At 37.6% G+C, this 25,644-nt stretch overlaps 1 protein-coding gene across 3 annotated transcripts in view; it reads right to left on the reverse strand.

Annotated features, from left to right (window-relative positions):
* MGAT4A (alpha-1,3-mannosyl-glycoprotein 4-beta-N-acetylglucosaminyltransferase A) overlaps window positions 1-25,644 on the reverse strand; it is a 73,533-nt gene that overhangs the window by 6,613 nt on the left and 41,276 nt on the right. For all 3 annotated transcript variants that reach the window (XR_004747645.1, XM_035315649.1, XM_035315641.1), the window contains exons 6-13: window positions 23,203-23,249; window positions 22,547-22,660; window positions 21,886-21,961; window positions 20,342-20,456; window positions 12,671-12,801; window positions 11,932-12,039; window positions 11,350-11,543; window positions 879-957 (exon numbers count right to left, since the gene is read on the reverse strand). Coding sequence is in view for 2 of the 3 variants with exons in the window: in XM_035315649.1 (XP_035171540.1) it covers window positions 879-957; window positions 11,350-11,543; window positions 11,932-12,039; window positions 12,671-12,801; window positions 20,342-20,456; window positions 21,886-21,961; window positions 22,547-22,660; window positions 23,203-23,249 (864 nt within the window). In the remaining variant the exon portion in view is untranslated. The remainder of the gene's footprint in view (window positions 1-878; window positions 958-11,349; window positions 11,544-11,931; window positions 12,040-12,670; window positions 12,802-20,341; window positions 20,457-21,885; window positions 21,962-22,546; window positions 22,661-23,202; window positions 23,250-25,644) is intronic.

The following is a 25,644-nucleotide window of genomic DNA, read 5'->3' on the forward strand; positions in this document are numbered from 1 at the left end:
TTTTTTTTTTCCACTTCCAGGACAGTGGACTACAGGAATAGTGAAATGAGTCCTTCCATGATCATTTGTGGGTTTTTTGTTTGTTTGTTTTTGTTTTAATTTTTTGTATAGCACTTAAAGCACAAATTTCAAGATACCCGCGTGAGGCGTATGGGAGAAGACAGAAATACTTTGCTATTTTAAGACTAAATAAAATAAACTTATTTGAAGCAATATCTTAATCTTCACACAGAGTTTTGTGATATAAATGATCAGGTACAATATTCAGTTGAAGAAAAAGAACCTGTATCATCTGCTTTCAAGCAAGAATATACTTTGGGCAGTATAGTGCCCTCCTGAAATAAAATTCAGACTTAGTCTGAGAATCCAGTTACTGAAGTACATATAAGGTATTTGTGGTATGGTTTAGATGCATGTCAATTCCTGAAACAAGAGGGTTTTTTCTGTTTGTTTTGTTTTTACTAAGTCAAAAAGGAGATTGATATAGCCTTCCCATTTTCCAAAATACATTGGAGATGGCAGGCTGGTTGGTTATTTTTTCTTTTAAATAGTAAGAGTGAATTGGAAGAAAATGAGTTTGTTCACCTCCAAATTACCAACAGCACATATGGCAGGCTGCACTTTGAATGAACATCTGAATAGTTCCATTAGTTTTTTGTGAATAGATACAATTAAAACAAAACAAAACAAAACCTACAGTTATAAAAGCCTACAGTTATAAAAGCCTATCAAAACCCTGCAGTTATAAAAGAAGCATTCATGTCTCCCTTACCCAGCTAAAAAAAAAAGAAAAAAAAAGAAAAAAAGAAAAATCAATACAATTAGGAGACTTTGCTTTTATCCGATAATGGAGAAGAGACAAATCAATACATTCATACCTGAAAAGGCAGAACTTCCACAGTTGTGTTTAGAAGTATATCTCCTGGGTGCTCTGGATTGCCACTGTGAAACAAGTACCTGTAAAAGAAGAAGGAAAAACAGCAGTCAGAATTAGCTAAGTGTGTTAATAATTTAGCCTTATATGTTAACAATCATTTTGTATGTTTTACAATAATGTATCTTTTATACTGGACCTACATCAGCTGATTATAAGAAGTAAAAGATGCCTCCCACCATGGGTCACCCCCACCTCGTGCCAGCAGAATGAACCCTGCAGATCCATTCGGAGCCAGGTCAGGGAACGTATCTGCAGCAGCTCTTTTGCCAGGCTAGTTTTCCCCAGGACCAGTTCTCTGCTCTGGTTCACTGCACACTCATTAATGATTGTGCCAGGAACTCCCAGCCCATACACACAGCCTAACGTTGTCTGGATATGACATTATTTTCCAAAGACAGATTATTATTTTCAGAAAAGCATTTTTTTTTTACATGTATACACAGAGAAGGATTATTATTATTCTAAACCTGCACAAAGTTACCCTCACTCAGATGTGCATTTAATGAACTTTTAAAAAAATTATTTTAATGGAGAGAACTGTATCAAAGAACTGTCAATTCTTTAATGTCAAGAACTGTATCAAAACCATCCCTACACGTTATCGCCTGGTGAAGTGCAAGTCTTGGAAATCTAACTACCCACACTCCAACAGTTTTTGCAGTACTATGAACCTGTAGAGAATCAGTTACAAAAGACAGGGTTTAATTTACCTTTCTTTATACGTAACACAAACTTGATAGTATTTTTGATGTCAAATACACACACTATGCAAATAAGTAACAATCTTTTTTTGCCACTAGGTGGTATCACTGCTCGAAAAATTATTCCTTGACAGTTTTTTCCTAGTAGACCGCAGGTGAGTTCATTCAGATTACTATCTGAAAATTACTTATATATTACACCTACTCAAATGTCACTTTTAACAAACCTATTTTCCTTTTAATGCATTTAAATGAATATGTAACAATCCATCAACACATTTCAAACCTTCCTTTAGATGGAAACTGGAGAAATAAACAGTAAGCACTATCTTCTACATTAAACACATCACCAGCCAGGGACAAAATTAGTTCAGAAATTATCACTTGATTAAAATTACAAACATTAGCTCAATTTGCAATTTATTAAGATGTAATTGGAGATGTAAATTCCCGTTTGTCTTTATCCAGTATGTCTGAAGCCAGGTAAGTACTTGCCTTTAATCCATTCTCCATAGCTACAAGTGAGAAAGTAGAAGAAAACAGAGACCTCTGACCCTGAATTAGAAGGGTCTGCGATCCTAACGTGACAGGAAATAATTTTAAAATACACAGACACACAGAGGCACGTAGCACGTCTTCTGTCGGGGCTTAGAAGAGGAGTAAAAATCACACTAGGATCTAAGAAAGCTACACTGATTTCTACTGCACTGACTCCAGCAGAACTGCACTGCAACACAGCACCGGATTCAGTAAGCTTTGGTGTTGTACGTGCCTGAAGAACTCTTTTTCCTCACAGCAGTTTAATATAGAGGTCGGTTGATTCCAATGTACAGAAGCAACCTAAGACACATACAGTTCTTTAAAGAAAAATGTTATGAACCTTATTAGAAGTAGTGATATCTACCCCCCAAAGATTCATGTTTTTGTTCTGAGAAAATGCCTTTACTGTACATTTCACTAGTAAGCAAAACAAACCTTGGCAAAGCTGACCAGAAGAGGATTTTAAGTATATTCTGCTATCTTCTGACCTAGCAGATCTAGCTAGCTCTCCTTCAGCCTGTCCGATGTCCTAAACATTCATGGAAATTCTTCTCATGAAAACACTGAAAATCCAAAGATTTATATTTTTAAATGCCAGAGATTGAACACTTGCATCTGAGATGCAGTCTTCAAACTCTCCTACCAAACCTCAGGTGCAGCACTTTTCTGTAGTGCTTTCTAGTTCCCAAATCTCATCTTTGAGAAGACGCACCTAAAAAGCCGCAACATTTAAAAATAACCCTTCTCTGTGACCCTGCGCTCTCACCAGAAGATAATGCTTTGGGGTTGCTGTGGGGGCAGGCAGTGGTTTGGTTTGGGTTTAAGAACAACACTGCCACCACAGCCAGCTGTTTGTCCTACTTTGCCATCGACTTCTGAAATTTAAGGGCGGGGGGGGGGGGGGGATTCTCCCCCTGCGCTCCCCGCAGATACTGCGCCGTTACGGCACTAAGCTCAAAAACTGGCACAAAGCTGAAACAATTTATGGAAGTAATAAAAACAGTTTTGCAGATTTCCATGTAGTCAAAACCACTTTTCCAGTATGTTTGCCATATGCACGTACATTTATAACATATGCATATGTTCCACATCTTACTTAAGATTATGTTTAGAACAGAAGGGACATTTTTAAATCGGAGCCTTGCCTGAACATTTGTCAGATAACACCTACTTAGACAGAAGTCACACAGAGATTAAAAATAGAAGTATGAATGCACATACAAAGCTCATGTCTATAATCAATCTTTTGCTTAGAAATAAAATTTATGAATTGGAAAATTTGCTTAGGAATAACATTTCATTTACAAATGAGTTGCTGTTCTACAGCTTCTGAAAGAAGCATCATTTAGCTGCTCTTTTATAAAACTTGCCTCCCTCCCCGACACACTGCTAAATCACAAGGCTTTCAGGCTATGAAATGTTTTTCTGGAGATTGAAAGACAGAAACTGAAAGCCCCAGAAGTAGCTGTGCTTTTGGCTGAGTTATTCTGACATCTGTCCTGGGATTTGCAGGTGACAGCCTGTGTAAATACTAAAAACATGTGGTTTTTTCCTCCTCTGTTACCTGACATTTTTCCTGGGGTTGAATCAAAGACATTTTTTGTCTACCTGCTGTTTAAACCTAATGCCTTCTGAACCATTCTTTCCAATTAAAATTCTGAAAGCCACAGACCTCTAAATATAATAATCCCAAACAAATACATATTAACCTAAATAAATAAATAAATAAATACTACTATTGCCTTATAAAACACTACTTCACAGCTTGTTTTAATCACCAAACATGAAGATGGGTACATTTGGACATTCTTGATGGGAGTCATCAGCATAAAGTAACTCTAACTCACAATTGCTAAGTGAAATACCAATGTACCTGAACTTCAGAGGACCCTTCTCCATTTTCAGCCTCTCTTAGAAGAGGCAAGGGTCAAATATAATAACTAGCTACAGTACATATTCAAAAATAGGCACTACTTCCTATCTGCCAGAAGTTCCTAGATGTATGAACCAGCTCACATACATTCGGTTCTTGACCTCAGTGTAAGTAAGAGAGGAAAAGAGGATGCTAAACATTAACATCTCATGTGGCATATAAAAACCTACACAATAAAATTTAAAGAGCAATTAAGGTTAAAAACCAAACACAAAAGGGAGCAAAGTCAAAGTTGCAAATAAGGCTTCCGTTTCCATATTGAGTGATTTGAATATGAAAGCTGCAGGTCTGACTCCTGCCTTGGAACTAGATTCACTTATACAGTCAAGTCAGCTGGAGGAAAAAAATAAAAATAAAACCCCTCAGCTAAACCACTGTTCATATACATCCTAACACAGAGGAATGAAAGGACAGAAGCACGACCATCATTAATACGCTGACAAAAGATATCATTAGCTTGCCAATGCAGTTCACTTTAGTTATCTTTAGTATTCTTTAAATAGCTAAACTTTTCCATCTTTCAGTACTAATTCATCACTTGCACTTTTGGCACAAAAAAAAACACCCCACAGAACAACAACAACAAAGCAAGTATGCACCTCTTTACCCTCCTCTTACTTTGCGTATGGAGGGGTTGTATCTTTCTTCTTTCCCCCAACATCAAAGCATATTTAGACTCAGAAAAGTGTTATTCTCTCCATTACCTGATTTGTTGTCTTTTAGGCATTAAAAATCTGACTTACTGCCTTTTATATCTTATTCAAAAAAAAAAAAATGGAACTGCCACTTGTGTCAGTATTTTAAACAAAAGTGCAATTCTATGCATCTCCTGTTTTTTGAGCCATTAAAAGCAGAGCAGAGGACACATAAAAAAACTTACCAGTAAATGGCAGTTTTCTAAGAGGAAATAATACACATACACACGCACACACACACACACACACACAAAAAAGCACTATTCACATCCACTAGCAATACATTTTTGTTCTGAAAGAAACAAAAGTCTTATCTCACTTGATGCTAAACAAAAATATTCTAAGAATCTATTTATGAGCGCAGACCTTTGTCCGCTGTAAATATCAGGAATCAAATCTTTTTCTCTGCATATCCTCCTTACGTCTCTTTTTAGCAATTTGCTATATGTTAGTATAACCCAATTGCAGAAAAAGGAAGAGATAGGAAGGCAGAGAGGAAATGTTTCCTTCCACTTTTGCATTATCTGCTATCAACAAGCAGGATAACAGTTTTAAATTCCACACAGTGTGAATTTCTATAAAAGCAACATTCAGTCAGCAAATTTTTGGCTCTGTCCAAACGCTGTCACCCCTGCAGGAGTCATTATCCACCAATTCTATCCAGTATTTTTGATCTCTGGATGCAAACGTGGTAAAAGAAATTTAATCTAACCCCACTCTCAGAACCCTCATCAGGAGATGTTAATTTACTGTCACTGGGAGCAGGTATTAACCATGCGTTATTTTTTAAGTTTTTTCTTGTATATATTATAAAAGAAAGACGAATAACTTATTTTCTTTCCCTCGTGTTCTGTTTCTTCTCCTATCCTTTATGCTTCTCATCCATTCCTTTGCAAAAATTGCTTATAATTGAAAAAAAAAAAAAAAAAAAGCTTAATTCTTCAAGCCTATATATACACACACAAGTACTCAGGAGGCAAGAAAACCAATGAGCGGTTTTCATCTTGTTACAGTTCCTGACTCAAAAACACTGTGGGGGGGAGGCGGTGGGGAAGGAACAGTTACCCCATTAACTTTTATGCACAATGCTTGGTAGGATTTCATTTTCTCTGCCCGAAATAGCCAGTCTCACTGTCAATATATATTAGGGACATATATATTATGTCCCAGTGAGGACTATGAGAGCAGTTTTACTAAACCTCTGGAGTGCATACAGGTAAACTGTAATAGCAAAGGGTTTGGCGTTAAATTCATTTTCACTATTTCTAATGTGGGGTTTCGGTGAGCACTGGTTTCTGGGTTGTTTTATTATTAAAGGGAGGGGTTCTCTCATCAAATCTTCATTCTTTTCTTTAAGAAATGCAGCTCTTTCGCAATGTGATCGACTTTAGTCAAAAGGCCCTTATGCTCTTCTGCAAGGTTAACGCTGCTAAACTTTTAAACCAATGAAATGTAGAAAGTTTCAGATTTTATTTTTGTTTTATATAGGTCATATACACATATTCTATCCATAAATATGTAAAGCTGAAATATATACTACATATCTTTTGTAATATACCTATAATAAAAATCTTTCCACATTTCACTGTAGATGTGTGTATGTATTTAAGTTTATATATACACCTGGAATATTATTTCTCTGGAAAGCATAGACACGAGGAGCTCCGTTCAGTTTTCTTAAACATCAGCATTTACCGTCAGCTGAGATGCCCTTGGTATGGACATCCTCACAGGCTGGCAGATGCAACTGTGACACACCAGAGACTCGAGCCCTTCTGAAAATCAGGTGAAGCATTTTAGGGTATCTCAAGCGGCACTGGACACCTAACATTTAGGCATCCTCTAAGATTTCTGACTAAGAACAGTAAACCCAGGAATGCTGCCAAAGACGCCGATCTGGAATATTAGTGCCATTAAGGAGAAAGCAGCATGTCCTTGGCTCAGAGAGCTCCCTTCTTCTGTCTCTGATCCGTACTATTTTTCTTTTCCTACGAAGCTCTTGCCTCATGGTTGTGGGCAGAGTTCCCATGCCCGGAGCAAACAGCATCAGTGGCTGGGAGCCTGCCTGCCAAAATCCCTGCTGTCAGGGTATCCATTGGAGGATGTTCTGCTCATTAGTACAGAAGCTTATGTAAACACAGAAATCAAGTCCTCAATTCTTCTCTTTTTTTTTTGTACATGCTAAAAACGTTAGCACACCTGAAATGACAAACCAAAAGTCTAATAAATTTAAGAGACTTCCAAATATTTTCTATCGTCTGACACCACCATTAAAGCCTAATAAACAAAGGTGTAAGCTTTAACAACCTATATCATAATTACATATTGAAAATCAGAACAAAGATTATTTCTAAACCATACACATAGTGGCTGCATGTGGCTGCATGTATGTGTGTGCTACTGCAGCTAAAATTTCACAAAAAAAGTAGAACATATTGCATTGTGCAAGGAGAGTTTCTGTAACAGACAGTGCTTATGAACAGGGAACAGCTTACGTATTAGTCAAGTTACTGCTGTATTACTCCAAACCCCAATGATACCATAATTCCCTAGGTTTTACGTGGTTGTTACTGCAAAAGGAAATAATGAGAAGGCTCCACTGCACTGCCAGTTTTGGAAAGCTGTTATAGAAAACCTTTTTTTCTTTGTAATACACTTGGCTTTGTGGATCTCTTCCAAAAAGAGGACATGCATCCCACAGCATAGATAATTATGTATGCTTTAGATACATATACAGCCAGGTGCTATGATGCATTTTTAGTAACTTTATTCTACCTAAAACAAACACACACACACACACACACACACACACATTCTCACTGTTAGAGAACATGCTTTACAAGCTCTGCTTCTTTTTCTCTCCAGCGAAGTGGCAGTAATAGCAGGCAAGCAACCATCACCTTTTATGCAGGTAATTTTCAGCACTGTCACAACAATTTAAAAGCAGATAAACAAACTTATATGTTATCAGGAGCCAGAAAATATATTCTTCCCACAATACAATGATTTTCTAGTTTAAATAGTCAAATATATATTTCTCGCATGAGTGGGAATTATGCATTGCAAGGAGCCACCATAGGACATACATGCAAGGTTAATATCACACGCTCCCTGCGATTCTAGGGTCAACAGCACAGAAAATTAGATGATTAGTCTCAAATACTGCACATCACGTACCTATGCCAACGTCAGAACACGAAGAAGGACATATCAGAGAATCACATCTACAGGCTGATTTGTCAAAGTATTAAGATTTCAGTTTAAAGCTGAAATTCCAGACAGCAAGTTGGGCCTCATAAAATCACTTTATTAACAACCGACGGCACATTAGGACCAGCAACTTGTTAAAAGCAAGGACACAACTACTGGGCAACTACAGAGTTAAAAGCAGTATTACAGGGTGCAAAAGATAAATAAATAAATCACCACCTCCCCCTGTTTTCCCTTCCCCTCCAGAAACACTCAAAACCACAAAAATTCTGCTAACCCTCGTGAAGATATTCGAACTAACACTGCCAAGCAGTCACATACAAAAAAGAATGAGCCTCATATTCCAAAAATTATAAAGCAAATTAACATAAATTGGTGAGGTTGTTTTTTTTTCCCTTCCCACAGCATAAAATACATCCTTGTCATTTTCCACACCTTTTTTCTTTCCCTTTTTAAACCCGAAACCCTTTATTTTTGTAAATATCCATTCTAAATTCTTGTTTCAGAAAAGCTTACAATAATCAAAATGGCCATAGGTTATGCACTTCCAAGATCTTCCTTGGTGTTAATTAGTGTTTCAAAAAACACGTGCCTTATCCAGCTTATGTCAGTCAAACCTATAGGGAGGGCTCAAGCTTAGGCTACGTTAGACAATTTCAATTTACACATCCCGGTTCTTCGGGTGTGATTTAAAACAATCAGCATCCATTTGACTTCAACATTCAGCAAGGATGTGTCAAGTAGGTCTTGCATGAAATAGCCACAAATGTTATTTTCTGCTCCACTACATGAGTTCAGATCTCACTTTAGATTATTAAGAGATCCTTGCCACTGTTATCCCTGACAATATTCTCAGGTCTCAGAAATGAGATATGTAAAGACTCGATGAAAGCTAATTACTGTACTGCTATACTCAACAGAAACATTCAATTCAGTTCAGCAGAACGTTTGGCATGGAAAAACAAGCTATGGGAACAAGTTGGTGTTCTGTCACACCGTAACAGACCTGCCATTCATTCTGTCAGCTGTGGTAAATATTTCCATTGGAAAGCTTGTTTACCAAGAATTTATTACGGGAATTATTAAGCAGCTGCACCTCGAACTGACTTGGCAGACAACATTTGGTGTGAATTCAAGGAGCTTTTCCATTACTTTAAAAACAACATAAAACAAACAGCACCTGTTATGTAGGTTCACAAACACAAGAGGGCTTTTCTACTTTTAATTGCCACAATCAGATACATCTCCCCACAGGGCAACTTTTCCTGATGCTGTTGTGGTTTCATGTAGCAGGCAGCTCCGCACCACCCAGCCATTCACTCACTCACTCATCCCCAGTGGGATGGGGGAGCAAGTCAGAGAAGAAGGTACAGCTCATGAGAGAAAGACAGTTGAATATGACAGAAAAGGAAGAGAAAATAAAGTAATTATAACAACAATATATACAAAGGCAAAATACTGTGTTTTTGAGGATCCTGTGGCAACAGAAACACAAATCACAATAAATACTGAAATGGCCTATAATGGTAGATCAAAAAATACTAAACCTAAGTTTTTAAGCCTGAATATGTAACAGCATTTGAGTTAGTGGACTTCCTTTGAGAAAGCAATGGGATCCAAGATGTTCCCTATTTTCTAAAACTGGAATGACTTTCTTCAGTCAGTAGAAATACCAAAAAAGATAGCATAATACTCTATTGCTGAGACTGTTCTTAACACATCAGGTAGGCAGAACTACAAATGTAACCCTAGCTACATTTCTTCAGAGCATGATAATGAACACCATCTTTCCACCTTTTGCACAGATAATTAGTATTTACTTGTTCCCCCGATTCCCTCACCATTAAGGTAATACATATAAAAATATACATTTTCTTCAGACCTGCACATGCTGATTTTTGAATTACAGGGCTGACCAAAGACACATGCTAGCAATGCTTTCCAGAATTGCCATTGTGGAATTGACTCCTAACAAAACAACAATCCACCCAAGATCAACATTTGTTGGTTACAGTCACCCTATTCATACAGTAGAGGCATATTATTCTTAAAAAAATAATAATAATAATAATTGACAACATTCACAGCATAGCCTTGAAGAGAAAAACTTGATCAAAAAAGAATCAATGAATTCATACACTTGATTTGAAAAATATGTAGGTTTTTTATATTCCTGGCACAAGATAAAAAAGATTCTGCCTTTAATCCAAGGAGCTACGGCAGGCATGTTTCTCAACACATACATCTTGTTGTGAAAGCTATCCAAGAAAGTCTTTTAAAGCACAGCAATCAACTGGAAGAGTAATTTGACATGTCACACAACAAACTTGAATTTCATAGGTCACACTAGTTTGGTACAACATAGAACAAGGAAACTACTGATCCTCACTGTTGTGATAAGCCAAGGTGAAGACTTAGTCTTTGATTATGTACCCACGCACAGAAGTTGACTAATTGGATTCAGTTCAGAACTGCAGAAAGGGCTCCTTCACAAGAAAAGCATCCAGTCAATCGAGCCAAAGAAACTTTGCTCTACCAGACTATAGGTATTGACCTCAAAAAAGCACATAAGGTATGTGAAGAAAGGAAAAATAAATCTACTAACATGGCAACACTTAAACGGACACTAAATGAATAATTTATTTTGTATGTCTTGGGCTATTCTGTTGGCAAGACAGTAAAAACCAAAACAGCAAGAAAGTCTCGGTAAATCCAAAGGAAAAGTCACTTATAGTCCTTTAACAAATCACAGACACTTTTATTTCAAGTCTTTTGAGTTTTTAATTTTTAAATAGGTCAACTTGGAGTCTTAGCATGGTGTTTTTTCTCAAGCCCTAAAGCAAAATCTAACAAAATAAATTAATGCTACCCTTCACAGTTCCCAACTTTCAGGTACAGGGACATTGTGACATGCTCCAGCAAGACTGCTGGTCTGGACAATCAATGGACTGAGCCTGCAGGGCACAACATTCTGTGGCACACACCATGTTGTACTGTTGTAATTGTAATTAGAAGCAGACCAACCAAACACAAATAGAATCAAATTGACTTCTTTTGAATTCCCTTACGACCTGCCAGAGAAACACTGGGTTTGAACTGCATTTATCAAAAAAACCTCCAAATAAAATTAGAAGAAAAAGTAAAGAGGAAGATAACATTTAAAGCAACGAAAGAATTGGAGGAAAAGACACTGATGATCACAGTTTCAGCTAGACTGCAAATACCCCAGATGATTTCACTTTAGTTTATTATGACAGCCTCAAATTCTATCTTCATGCATTCTTGGCAAGCAAGCAGCTTAAGATATGAGACCAAAGACAAATAATTACTAACCTTTCTACATTGACAGGTTTGTCAAATTTAAATAGAATATAGTCCCCAGCAACCGGTGTGACAGCCCAGAAAAAATCTTCCCCTACGTAGGTTTTTTCTAGTGTATGCCCTTGGTAGACTTTTAAAGATGTGGAAACCTCTGCAGGTGGATTCACGTGGATTTTATGCAGCAATGGTTTCAGGAAGTCTTTATCCTAATTGAAAGACAAACATTATGCTGGTCAGATTTTTTTTTTTGTTTTTTTACTGTGTTTCTCAAGTGGTTACACTTAAACACTTGGAAAAAAAATGGAAAATAAATGCATTACGCATTTTGGAATATATCAGATCTTGTAATCTAAGTAATAAGATGAATGTGCCATTAATTAAAAAATAAAAACATTCACTAACAGATATCCACAAAAATAAGCTAAGATTGGTAGTTCCTACACTTGATAGCAACCAGTTTAAATCAGATTTCATTCCAACTGCAATAACACAATTAAAAATGCTAACCAAGAAAATGCCTGCTTTCTCAAAGGTTAAAAAATTTTTAATTGAATCAGCATGTTCTAGGAAGGAGGGAAAAGTTTAGCTACTAACTGTGAGTTTTTGGATCTTCCCTGCGAGGGAGGAGTGGAGGCCAACATGCTGGAAAAGAGAAGGCCTGAAGCGTATTCGTAGGTTTGATTTCTGTCGGTCGCAATGTTTCTGAAATAAAGAGGGGAGGGATAAAAAACACATTAGTAAATTCAACAAAAGGTTGCTGAGTTTTTACTGAAAGTATGTGATGTTACATGAACCAAAAAGACTTAACAAGAACAACCTAGACTTATTTATTGAATTCTTCTTGGTTTTGTTCCAGAAATTGAGCAAGACTGCTGTGCAAATATAATACTAGTTAATAAAGGAGAAATTTACATCTCTTCCTTCTTGCACAGAACTAATTTATTCAGTCTTTCAGCAAGGGAGCTACTACTTGAGGAATGAAGGACAAAAATTCTATTTAATCGCCATTTGGAACCTTCTCTATGACTGTTATCCAAGTAGTAGTATTCTGCAGAGACTCAGCAGGGGTTACAAGAATGATTTATTTTAGGAGTGTTACATACAGAAACTAACCGGACTTTTTCTTTCACCAGCTACCGCATCCATCTCTGAAATTGGAAACAACAATTATAATGCTTCTAAAAACTGTCTCTGCAGGTTTATTTGAGATTAAATTCTTGGTAGGAAGAGAGATTCTTTCAGGATACACAGTATGCTAGTCTACAATTTACCAAACTCAACTAGTTCACTAACACAAAAACATTTTAGAAGCTTCTTAATAAATCAAACTTACGGCATCTTTCTCAGGGTTGCACACTTTCACCCAGAGGATATGGTCCAGAAGCCAATCAATGGGTTTCTCCTTGTAAAACATAAATATGAACTCTACAATAAGAGTGATATCTGGAGACTGGAACATTTTACCTGCAATGACGTTAAGAATAACTGGAGTTATTTTAAAGATAACATTGTATTTTGAAATCACTGAGATAATGGATAAGTATGTGCCTAAGTATGTGCACAGTGTATTAGTGATGAACAACTTGAAATCTCAATGTTATTAAAAACATTATACTTTTCAGAGAATCACAGAATGGTTTCAGTTGGAAGGGCCCATAAAGATCATCTAGTTCCATCCCCCCAACCATGGGCAGGGACACCTCCCACTAGACCAGGTTGCTCAAAACCCCGTCCAGCTTGGACTTGAACACCTCCAGGGATGGGGCATCCACAGCTTCTCTGAGCAACCTGTGCCAGGGCCTCACCACCCTCTGAGTGAAAAATTTCTTCTGAATATCTAGTCAAAATCTACCCTCTTTTAGTTTAAATCCATTGCCCTTTGTCCTGTAACCACACTCCCTGACAAAGAGTCCCTCCCCAGCTTTTCTGTAGGCCCCCTTTAGGTACTTTTAGGTCCCTTTAAGGTCTCCCCAGAGGCTTCTCTTCTCCAGGGTGAACAACCCCAGCTCGCTCAGCCTGTCTTCATAGGAGAGGTGCTCCAGGCCCTCATTATCCTCGTGGCCCTCCTCTGGACCTGCTCTTAATTGTTCCATGCCCTTGCTATGCTGGGGGCCCTAGAGCTGAACATAGCACTCCAGGTGGGGTCTGAGAGAAGAGCAGAGGGGGAGAATCATCTCCCTCATTGTTAGCTTTCTGGGCTACAAGTGCACATTGCTAGCTCATGTCATTTTTTTTTTTTTTTCATCCCTCAGTACTCCCAAGTCCTTCTCCTCACGGCTGCTCACAATTTATTATCTGCTTGGCCTGTATTTATGCTTGAGATTGCCGTGATCCAGGTGCAGGACCTTGCACTTGGCCTTGTTGAACTGCACAAGGTTTGCATGTGCCCACCTCTCAAGCCTGTCCAGGTCCCTCTGGATGTCATTCCTTCCCTCCAGCATGTCAACTGCACCATCACATCTTGGTGTCATCAGCAAACTTGCTGAGGGTGCACTCAATCCCACTGTCCATGTCACCAATAAGGATGCCAAATAGCGCTGGTTCCAATACCAACCCCTCCCTGAGCAACACCACTTGTCAACTGGTCTCCACCTGAACATTGAACCATTGACTACAGTTCCGTGAAAGTGATCATCCAGCCAATTCCTTATCCACTCAGTGGTCAATCTGTCACAGCCATGTCACTCCAATTTAGAGACAAGGAATATTATGGGGGACAAATGCTTTGCACAAGTCCAGTAGATGATGTCAGTTGCTCTTAACTTATCCAGTAATATTGTAACCCCATTGTAGAAGGCCAAATTTCTCAAGCATAACTTGCCTTTAGTGAAGCCATGCTGGCTGTCACCAATCACCTTCTTATTTTCCATGTGCTTTAGCATAGATGCTAGGAGGATCTGCTCCATGATCTTGCCAGGCACAGAGGTGAGACTGACTGGCTTGTAGTTCCTCAGGTCTTCCTTTTTTCCTTCTTTAAAAATGGGGGTTGTTTCCCCTCTTCCAGTCAGTGGGAACTTCACCAGACTGCCATGATTTCTCAATTAGGATGGACAGTGGCTTAGCAACTTCATCCACCAGCTTCCTCAGGGCCCATGAATTTGTGCACCTTCAGGTTCCTTTGATGGTCTCAGACCCAATCGTCTCCTACAGAGGGTAGGAGACAATCCTACATTCTCCCAGTCCTTACATTCTCCCTACAGAAGGCCTTTGCCTTCTGTAACTTGGGCAGTGTGGCTAGACCACTTGCCAATGAAGACTGAGGAAAAAAAGTTGTTGAGTACCTCAGCCTTTTCCATATCCCAGGTAACCAGGTCTCTCATTTCCTTCTGGAGAGAGCACAGATTTTCTCTAGTCTTTGTTTTATCACTGATGTACTTACGGAAGTCTTGTTGCCCTTGATGTCCATAGCCAGTTTTAATTATAGCAGAGCTTTAGCTTTCCTAACCTGATCCCTTGCTGCTCGGACATTTTCTCTGTATTGCTCCCAGGCTGTTCTTGCTTTCATAGCTGTCAGCTATGCAAAACTAAATAAAACAGAACAACTATTCAAACAAGAACTCACTGCAATGTATCTGGATGCCACTAAAATATTCAGTGTGTACTACAACACAGTCTCGTTAAGAACAGATATTTTGAGTCTGCAAAAATAGAGGAAGAAGAGTTATGGATGTGTGTCTATTATTTTCCATATTGTAAATTTCAAGCATCTGGGACATAGAGCTGTTGCAAGTGTTATCTGTTCAGTCACACAAGTTCAGCTTTTGAAGGTACAAAAAGCAGAGATGGACTACCAACCACTAAATTTATATCTTTTTCAAAAATGATAATAATAAAAAAACACTATATCATGACACAGTACAATATGGAAGCAGCATCTGATATAAGCCCCAATTATTTCATCCTTTGGAGTGATGTTATGATCATAAAGGAGACCATTCATGCAGTTGGGTGGAGAAGGAAGTGTGGTAACATATATTAACTGACCTGACATTGCTAAATCAGGAAGTTGTCCCTTACACAAACCTTGAATTTTCTTTTTTTGTACAGCAAAAACATTGACATTACTTGTTAGTGCCTGCTGCAATGAGGTCCTCAAATAGACATCTCCACTTGAAAATACTGTGTGTGACTAAGTTGAGGCTCTCACTAAACAAGGGACAACTCCCACTAAACAAAGGACTACTGCAGAGCTTTCTTGTTTAAAGACATAAGAAAGATGTCATGGTTTTTATTAGTATGTTGTTACTATTTGCATACTTATATTGTTGTCATATTGTTTAACATTATTTGTAGAAGTAAATATTTAAAAATGTGTAGGAAACAATCAAACAATTTGTACAATATTGTGTAAAATATTCATGTGGAATAACAGCTCTTTCAGCTTGTCACACTTCCAGCTAAACGGGCTCCCAATTTTCCTGATGATTCATCTCTGCCTACTGCTTTCAACAACACAGCACAGGAGAAGGGAAAAATACAAGAAACCCTAATCAAAGATCAGCTGAAAAATGAAGGGGCTCATCAAGTGTTTATGGGACCGAAACCATCATTTCTGGATGACACCTGTCGAGGCAGTCTGTCAGTCACACCTGCTTCCACAGGAAACGGACCTTTCCATGTGGTGACAGAGATGCACAGTACCACACGACCAGAAGACAAAAACATCCTCACACTATTGTTCCAATCCCAGTGGAAGCTGACTGACTGAAGAAACAGTTTATCCTCCTCCAGGAGCTATATCTACTCATGCTGCTCTGGAATCCTTTTCTTCCTCTACGCAAGGGCACAGCATAGCCCACTTCTTCCTTTGATTAGCTTATCTTCTGAAGAGTACAAAGATTGTAGTCTTCAGTTGCCATCTGTGGTGAAAAGACACTCACAGACCATGCCACTTAAAACCTAAAAGAACAGGCCTCTGGCAGGGAAGCCTGCAGCAAAATAGTTCTTCAAAGCTCTGGACCCCTGACCATCCACAGCTATTCTTTGGGATGTAAGCAGCCCAGCACTTCTGCTCCACAGATCCAACAGCCCAGCCGCCCTGAATCCAAACCAGCCAAGCCCTTGCCTAGCCTCTCTTTAGTGAGCGCGTCGGCAACAGTCTGGCTCCCCTGGGGCATAGCCATGGCCTGAGAACAAGCAGCAGCATTTGCCTGAGCCTCACAGTCCTGTGACCTCCCACAGAGCTGGGAGCCATCAAGTCATTCAGATGCCACCCAAATCCAGCCTGCAGGTTGCCCATTGGCCATCCCTAATATGCAGTCAAAAATCATTAAGCCAGAGACCTAAGCAAAAACAAGAGCTGACATGTACTGCCTCAAACCAAAGAGGAAATGAAAGAAGTGAAGCAATGGCTAGCCTTGCACAACGCTCATGCACTTGTTACAGACTTGGGAACAGACAGGCATCAGGGAGACAGTGCTGACAAAACTTCAGAGGTTTCAGATTCTGGGTGCACACAAGCTACACTTGGAAGGAAACTTCAAAACACAAAAGAATTAGACTCAAAGGTAAGATAATGCTCCATAAATCCCTAGAGGTTTAAAAGATGTGGAAAAAACTCTCTTTTCGTCTCACTTTTGTTTTATTTACATAGACAAAAGTGAGTGAGCCAGGACTGAAAAAAAAATATTGTGGAACATTTTTATTTTTATTTTTATTTGCTATTTATTGTGCCCTGCCAAGGCTTCCATCTCATTTTCAGTGCATTTAAATGCTATCCCTGGTGAACTGTTCTGACCTTCTCACAGCATTCTATTGGCAAGTTTAAGACACATGAAAAATAATAATAATAATAAAAAAACAATAAATTTTTCTACGGTTCTCTGAACTGCAAAGATTCATTTGCATTTATTCATTTGCATTCTTCTGTATAAGCACTATGATGCATGTATTCAGTCTATAACAATGATAACTTTATACCTGCGAGCACATCTTTTCTAACTACAGTTCCAGCCTTTCAATGCTTTCCCTGTTTATGATATGCAAATTACTGGCATTAGAACCAGAATGTCTTTAGAGTTATTTATATCTCAAATATTTGACTTGATATATTCTTTCTCAGACTTCCACTTACATGGACAACTTGAGCAAAACTGTAATCAGAACAATTTAAAAAAATCAGAAAAACAGGCCTTAAAACCTCAGGGTAAAGTAAGATCCAAAGGAACTGCAAAATTCAACCAAGAAGCTGATCTCTGACTACTCCATTAAAAAATTGACAGTTGACATTATAGCAACAGGACAAGGTATTGCAGATCCCCAGGAAAACACTTCAGCTCACAAGCAGCTGGAAGACAAATTGCTGTTTCTATAAAAGTCTGGCAGGACTTTACAGTGTTATGCCAGGGACTGCAGCACAGCCCAGAATCCAAAAGATAAACCTCCTTCCACAGAGCTTCTCAGGGAAGCAGCATACATCTCACACATTATTTATTAGACACTTGACAGCACTTAGGGTTATGCTTTCAGTATCAAAAAATAAAATCTAAAAAAAAATAATAAAAAAAAATCAAAGAAAGCAACTTCTACTCTATGGCAGAGGTGACAGAATTCTGTAATTCTGCTGTCAGCCTAAACAGTTGCATTTGCCACTTCCTCATGTACTACTTGCGTAAGCTAGATTTTCAGTTCAGAAATACACTATGACAAAAAACACTTTCCTAGCAGAATTTGCAAGCTGATCAAGGCTTGCAGTAGCTTACGATGAATCAGTCGTACCTCTTTTCAAGTTACTACTTCTGAATCACTAGCAATTCAGCACTCTGCTTTCTCTCTCAGATACCTGCACGTAAAAATCATCCCAAATTACAAGCAACTACTTTTGCTCTTCTCCCTTGCTATCTGCACTACCTAATTATCATCGTATCAACCTGCATCAAGATCCATAAAGGGATAGTAGAGATGAGACAAATCTATATTACTTGCATAAAACTTCTGGGCAGGATATAGTTACAGTACACCAATGTGTCTCCAAGCCAGAACTATTAATCCCTTTCATGAATGCTAATCCCTCTCTCAAAACTTAAAAACAGGATAAGAAGATAAATTCAGTAGAAAAAGAATAACTTTCTAGGTAAAAAACAACATTAAGATGTGCAACTGTAGCTAAATGAAAATCTACTGATAGTATCTAATTAGATAGCAGGCAAGCAAATATGATACAAGGACCATAATGGGGATGCCCAGCCAAAGGAGGTAACAAATACATGCAATTACAACTATCTTTAGAGCCTACACTGCAAACAATCAGCATGTAGACAATACAGGAACAACAACAACACAATTTCAAATATTTTTATAGAGCTTTGCATATGATTAAGATGAATCTCAGTATTAAAAAGAACCATCTAACTAACCCTTCTGGCTTAGACTCTGTCCCCTTTATAGCATGGCTGAGAACATAGGGATGTGAAAGGCGAAATACAAAAATAAGTTCTCCGAAATATATTTGCAGGCGCTAGACAGTGCTTGCCCTAAACTGTTGGTGTTATGCCCATTTTGATATCTCAGTAGTACAGAAATGCAAGTTGCATCTATTATTCCATCTGTACTGCGCTAATTAAGCAAATGCAGGATGAAGGTAAGTTGCTTCTACAGCCTAGAAACTTCACGCAGAATTTACATTCAAAGTGCAATTAGGACAGGAGTTAAGACTCTAACCCCATCTAAGTCCATGATTTAAAAAGTAGAAATAAAGTTTAATCACATGCCATTATTCAAGCAATTTCTCCAGCCACAAGAACCACAGAGAGCCAAGGGTTGCAAGTTGGTCCCCTAGCAAAAAAGACAAGTCTATTGAAGGCCAAAGCTTCAGTAAATTATTTAAATGCTTATTTCTCCATGATAGGCAGCTCCGTTTCCTGTTTCTCTCTCCAACTCTGAGGCAAAGATACCAGTCACATATGTTGCCGCTGAAATCGTTCTCTGCTGGTAGCCCAAGGCAACCAAGCAGACTGGTTATGTGGGTAGCCAGACATGAGATTAGGAGACCTCCCTCTGCCCATTTCCTCTCTTGCTCTTCAGCACAGATGAGACTGGCAGGCAAACATACAAAGCACAATTTTGTAACCTAGCAGTATTTTAGGAGATGGCTGCTGGTTTTCTTTCAAATCTATCAGTCTCTGAAATGCTGAATATCAGGAAACTATTGCCTCAGCAACATATCTGATGCTGAGCTCTAAAAAGGATAGTATAGGAATCTCCGCAGCCTGATTTAGTTCGTTTTTTCCTCACATATCTCCACCTTGGTGCTTTTCATTAGTTCATGACACATCACTGCAATAACGAAATACCCTTTCAATTTGTAAAATCCCTTCAAAACTTCTCTCATTTTTTTCTGTTAAGAATAGTATCTCTCTGTAAAAACATGTGAGTGTAAGACAGAACAAATACTCATAAAGTAATTTCATCAGCCCCCTGGTAATTAGCTTGTTAGCTTCTGTGTTAGCTTCTCTCACTGTTGTTGATTGCAAATGACAGGCTCTACCTAATTCTAAGGAGAGGAGTGTGATAACTTCTCCTGGATGGAGCATAATGATGAAGATAAAACAGGCTTAGCACCAAACTGATGTCTGTTGGTTCTTTTTGGAACTCGTGTCATAAACACCAACGAGACAGTTTTAGGTGGAGTTAGTTTTTATGCTTCTTTCTTTTTATTTCACAGTCATTTCGTTTTAATGATATTTCTATTTTGGCTGCAGTCAAATTTAAAATAAGTAATTCCTTGCAGTTGAACTGTTAATATTTTTATAAATAAACCAACTTTTGGTTATAAAAATGTCTTCATTTCCAACAGTTTGAATATAACTGCCATACAAAAATAGATGAAAAACCTAACAAAAGCAAACACGAGTTAAACCACAGTGTTCCTAAAAAAGCCAATGAATTTCTAATTCTTGGTCTATTTCCAGTACAAAGAAGATAGCTTTGAAGTCAGATCACTATTAATCACAGCATTTAAGGATAAATGTGTTCTTTCAAACTATTGAAATGAACATTTTCTTACCAATGAAACCCAGCTGAGAAAATTCTAGAATCATCCAATCTTCAGAAGCAAGCTGAAGCGCAAAATTTTTTATTGTGCTGAAATAATTCTGCTTGACAACGATGTCATCTTCAAGCTAGAGAAAGGCAGCAATGATATCACTATAAATAAAATAACACCAAAGCAATAGGAAAAGTACTAGTAGGAAATACTGATTTATAATATATTGCTAACCCCTATCCATGTATTTCTAGTGCGAGCACTGCTATAAAGCCTAGACTCTACAGACAAGAATAACTACCATAGGAATCACAGTTTGTCTGTTTGTGGAGAATTAATCCAGAATCTTACTGTAATAAGAATCCATGAATATATCTCAACATCATGGAGATGTAAACTAGGAAGTAAAATCACATTGCTTTTCTAGCTTCTTTATTCAAAGAAGACTTATCCATGAAATAATTTTAGACTAAGTGACATCATCAGGACATTATGTGGAGAAAAACTAGAACTTCTGTACTATTTGTATGAAAACGTGACTCAGTTTCCTACTAGTACTAAAATAATTTCTCCTCTTAAAAGCTAAGAGACACGTTATCTACAGAGCCAGGATTCATTTCCCCATTTTCTATTTTAGCTGCCAAACTGAAGAACAGGTGCTTAGCCCAATCTAGTCCAGACAGTGCAATTCCCAAGACACTGTGCTACAAACCTTTGAATTCACACTAAGTGAAGGCTGCTACTTTAAGGATGCTGCTCCTCCTGTCCCATCTCCTAGAACATTCATGCTCTCCCCCTTGTGCTGGCACTAACATTTGTGTGACTGCCTAGTTTCAAACAGGCTGTCAATATGTCACTGGCTGCACAGCTTCCAGGAAGAATGAGTCTCCAACAGCTTTCAAAGAGCAGACAGCATAGCTTGCTTTGTAAAAACTATGTGAGTGGGGCATTACACCCAGAGGATACAGTCCCAAAATCTAAATAAAGATCATTAGCACAGCTACCCACTAGATCTGCCATACCTATAAGTAAGGCTTCTACTTCAAAGCAGGAAGGCATGACAGGAACAATTTTGAACTAAATTAAACTTAATCTTAATTGCTTAACTGTGTTCTTGAGAACCTCTTTTAAAAATTGAAAAAAAAAAAAAAGTCCAGCAACACATTCAAAATGTATCTATACACCAATGAATCAAAGTGACACTGAACCTGCTTTCAAGAGAAAGAAAAATAGATTTTAGCTCAATTTCTACTCAAAACTATGCTGGTGTTTTCTGCTTAGGAGACTCAGCTGTACCTCAGTTGAGGGACAATGGAGAAAACAGTAGTTAAGCTGTCTACATTTCTTCACCTTTTTTGCTAAGCTTCTTAAGATAAAATCAATCATATATGACAAACAACTTTCTACTTCAGAGATAGTTACACCCATACTTAGTGCCCTCCAAGTACGGAACCATGTTATCTCTGCTCTGTGTAGGTCCTTCTGGTATACCCAGCAGCATGATTTCTGGAGACTCATTTGAAAATTTATTCAGACTCATTTGAAAACAAAGAACAGAAATTTACCTGAATGTAATAAACTCCCTTCTTCTGGGCATACATCATAAGAAAACAGTAATCCAAGTTTTGCTTTGTTCTCCATCTGAAATTCAATTAAAAACTTAAGGATAATAAAAAAAGTTATTTCAATACACACTGGTAATTCAAAGTAAATCTCACTATGAAAAATGACGCTTATCGGTGAAATGTTAGGACAACTGCTTTTGGCATTGTTCCCTCAGGAAATCTTCTGTTTGAAAAAAAAGGTACAAAGCTTTCACTTTATGCTTTAATACAGACAAAAAATGGTTTATTTTGATTCTGATTTTGTGAAAACTACCTGGCATTTCACTAAAAACACGTGCATTTTAAATAGTAATTCAGCAGGAATTACACCATATTTCAGAAAGAAAAACAGTGAAAAAAAATACACCAACAAAAGTTCCTGTTTGCCTCCCAGAATCTAACATTAAATGAGTTCAACCAAGCTCAGCATTAGGCTCTGACCATGCACAGAACAGCATGCAGATAAGACTGAAAAGGACTCAGTGCTGATTTAACTTCCCCACGCTTTCAAGAATTACAGTAAGAAAACATTTAAAGAATTCACATCCCACTTGTCATTTTATAAACAAGAAAAGTGTGAATGTGGGAGGAGATGGGAAAGGATTTGGAGGAACAAACTAACCTCACTCTCTCTTTTGAGTCTCCAAATGTCTCTTTCAAGTTTGACAAGTCAGGATAGTAAGACGCAGGAGGGGCTATGACTTCCACCAAGCCAGAATTGATCTCTGTAGAAAATCTGCCAATAGAAACATCATAAAGTCATATGAGATATTTTGAGTTCTGTAGACTTCCTGCTAGCTTTCTGTTGGTATAGTTACTATGCCTGGTTATAGCAATGATTTACTCAAATAAGGGATGTAAAGTAAAATTTCTATATAAGAAGATATTGTTTTCCCTAATATTTTCTTCAGAAAAGCATAGCCTCCTTGTCTTTTGCCCAATAAGTGGAATTCTAACTAGATTCTAAACACTGTTTCTTTTTTTTTTTTTTTTTTCCCTACAGTTCTCTTTAAATGTATGGAGTACAAGACACTGACAGAAATGTCACAAATTCCCATTCATTTTAAGGCAACTAAAAATCTATTTATGGTGCACAAAATCAACTTAATTCCATTTATTATTTTATAATTTCACTGACTGAATTACTGCCCTTAATTTGTCATCTAATACCTTATGGTTCGAAAGTACAACCCCCCCCAAAATACAAAAATGCATGAACTTATATTTCCATAATACTTTTTATTACTTATCACAATGTTATTTAAAACTGCTACTTACTCTTTTTCCAGGCTTGCAACAACATTGTTAACATAATCAAGATCAGTCTGGAAAACAAAAACACACTATCAAATGAAATACTTAACTGTTTTGCAGCTATACTTTAAAAGAACCCAGTAACAAAAACTGGTGAGGTACTTGAAAACCAATTTCAGTGTGTAAGGACACATCACTCAGGTAACTGTGTCCTTTGACTAACAGAAGAAGAAATGATTCCTTTATGTAAACACAGAGAAATAACATTTGCTTTATATCTGCTTTTAATAGACGGTCCTAATGCAAAACTGGCATGTTCTTGCAGTTCATAATCTTAATGACAAAATGATCACCCAGTGTTTGCGTAGGAAGAACATATTATTGTTAACAATATTACATTATACCAAGACATTATCAAGGAAAGACTTCTGAAGAACAGGGCATTAAACACACACCTCTTTCATACATACATCTCCTAAACTTTGCACTTAAAGCATGGATGTCCCAACCTCAGACAACAACGAACATGCTGTTTTCCTAACCAGGATTGCTTTTTTGCATCAGAGACTAAACTTGAGGGACTATTAATTTGATAAATCACCTGGTTCTTAAGATGGAAAGATTCTAAAATTTACTTGTTTGTTAAAAAATTAATTCTCACATTCAGGAAGAGTATAGATCACCTAACTTGCCAGAACTGGCCTATTATGCAACCTACTAACTTGGCTGTACACATGCAGAAAGGGTGAGGTTTTGAATTCATAAACTAGACTAAGAAAAACTACTCTTTGCTGTACTTACTAATCTAATAATTTGACATATTATTTTTCAGTTTTAAAAAGAAAAGTTACAGTCTGTAAAGCATCATAGATTCTGGTAGCTCATGAGGATTCTGCAGAAACAGCTGCCTTTGAAAAGCTGGAAACAAAGGAACAGTTCATACTATCTTTCTGATGAATTTGTAATGCAGATTATCATTAAAGGATTATATACACCGAGAATAAATCCTTCCCAAGCATTTCTATAGAACCACTAATCTTGTTTGATAAAGGTTCTTACCCTTTGATCTTAGAAATCTCCATTCCTATTTTTAAAGATTTACTTTTTATAAAATCCAACATAATGCCAGTGATGCATGCATTTTCAAAAAGGACAGCAGTAGGTTTCTTCCAAAAGCAGGTTGTAAACACTATATGAAGAAGCGAGTTGAAAGCATTTGTCATGCTTTTTTTCCATAAATGTTTCCTTTGTAAGCACTATTCCTAGTGCTTCACAGGAAAGAAATCCTAATAAGCAGGTAAGGTGTTAGCAATTTAAAACTTGTCCCGCAATGAGTTGCACCCAAGCAGACTCACAGACCCATATGGACCTTCGCATATCACTAAGTCTTTAATTACACATATGGATTGTTCGTGCACAGTTCTTTACAAGAATGGAGTCTAAGTCAACTTCTTCTGTTGTGATTTAATAGCTGCAAATCACTACGTAATAATAATTCAATAATCATTATTTCTATCTTTTACTGAAACATTTCCTTTTTTTTTTTTTTTTTTACTTTTAAACATTAAAAATTGTTGTGTAGTCAACATAGGAAAAAAGAAACAATCTGAATTTTTAGTTGACATTCCCAATTCCAATTACACAGTCTAGTATTAATAAGTCAAATACTTGTTAAACTGTCCATAATGTAATTAGGTAGGAAAACAAGTTGTGGGGTTTTTCATTTTGTTTTTTTAAATGAATAAACACCAAAAGCACAGCTAGTCTCTATACAGTATTCCAGGTATTTAAATAAATGCAGAATTTTATCCTAACTGGAAGCATGTATTTAGTCACAAGCCTGTAACTTGAAAAGCCTTACTGTAACTCTCATTAAAGTGAACATAGCTTTGTCCTGTTTTGCAGTGCTTTTAAAACCTGACATCCTTAATACAGGATGGACCACATCCAGAAAGATTAGAGAGTTTGGAATAAGAGGGTTTTTTCCCTACTTCAGGGGGGGCGCATGTGTGTGTTCGTCTCTCTCTCTCTCTCTCTCTCTCTCACAGAAGGTTGGCTATTTCCCAGTCAGAACAGCCATCACAATTCTTCACGTTAAAGTGATGTAGCCTGTAGACTTTCTATTTCGTATTGTAACCCGTGCTACTGTCAAACCAAGTCAAGATGGTCTGGTCTAACTACACAAAACAGAAGATAAAGCAAATGCTGCTGCTGGTTTAGTAGTAACCTTCCTTCCAAGTCAACACTGCACCAGCATAGTGCTAAAGGAGATGCCACTTTTAGAATGAAAAAGAACATCGAGATTGAAATAGCTGATGCAATTTTTCATGAGCAAATGCATTAAAAACTTGATATCCTGCCATTATTTCTAAATAAGGGTATTTTTATCTACCAGCAGCATTTGAGATTCAGAAGCAGGGTTTCAACACCAAATTCTTCCCTTCAGGACAGCAGGCTGCGCACCAT

Source organism: Oxyura jamaicensis, chromosome 1 (genome assembly GCF_011077185.1).
Source record: "Oxyura jamaicensis isolate SHBP4307 breed ruddy duck chromosome 1, BPBGC_Ojam_1.0, whole genome shotgun sequence".
Classification (NCBI taxonomy): Eukaryota; Metazoa; Chordata; class Aves; order Anseriformes; family Anatidae; genus Oxyura; species Oxyura jamaicensis.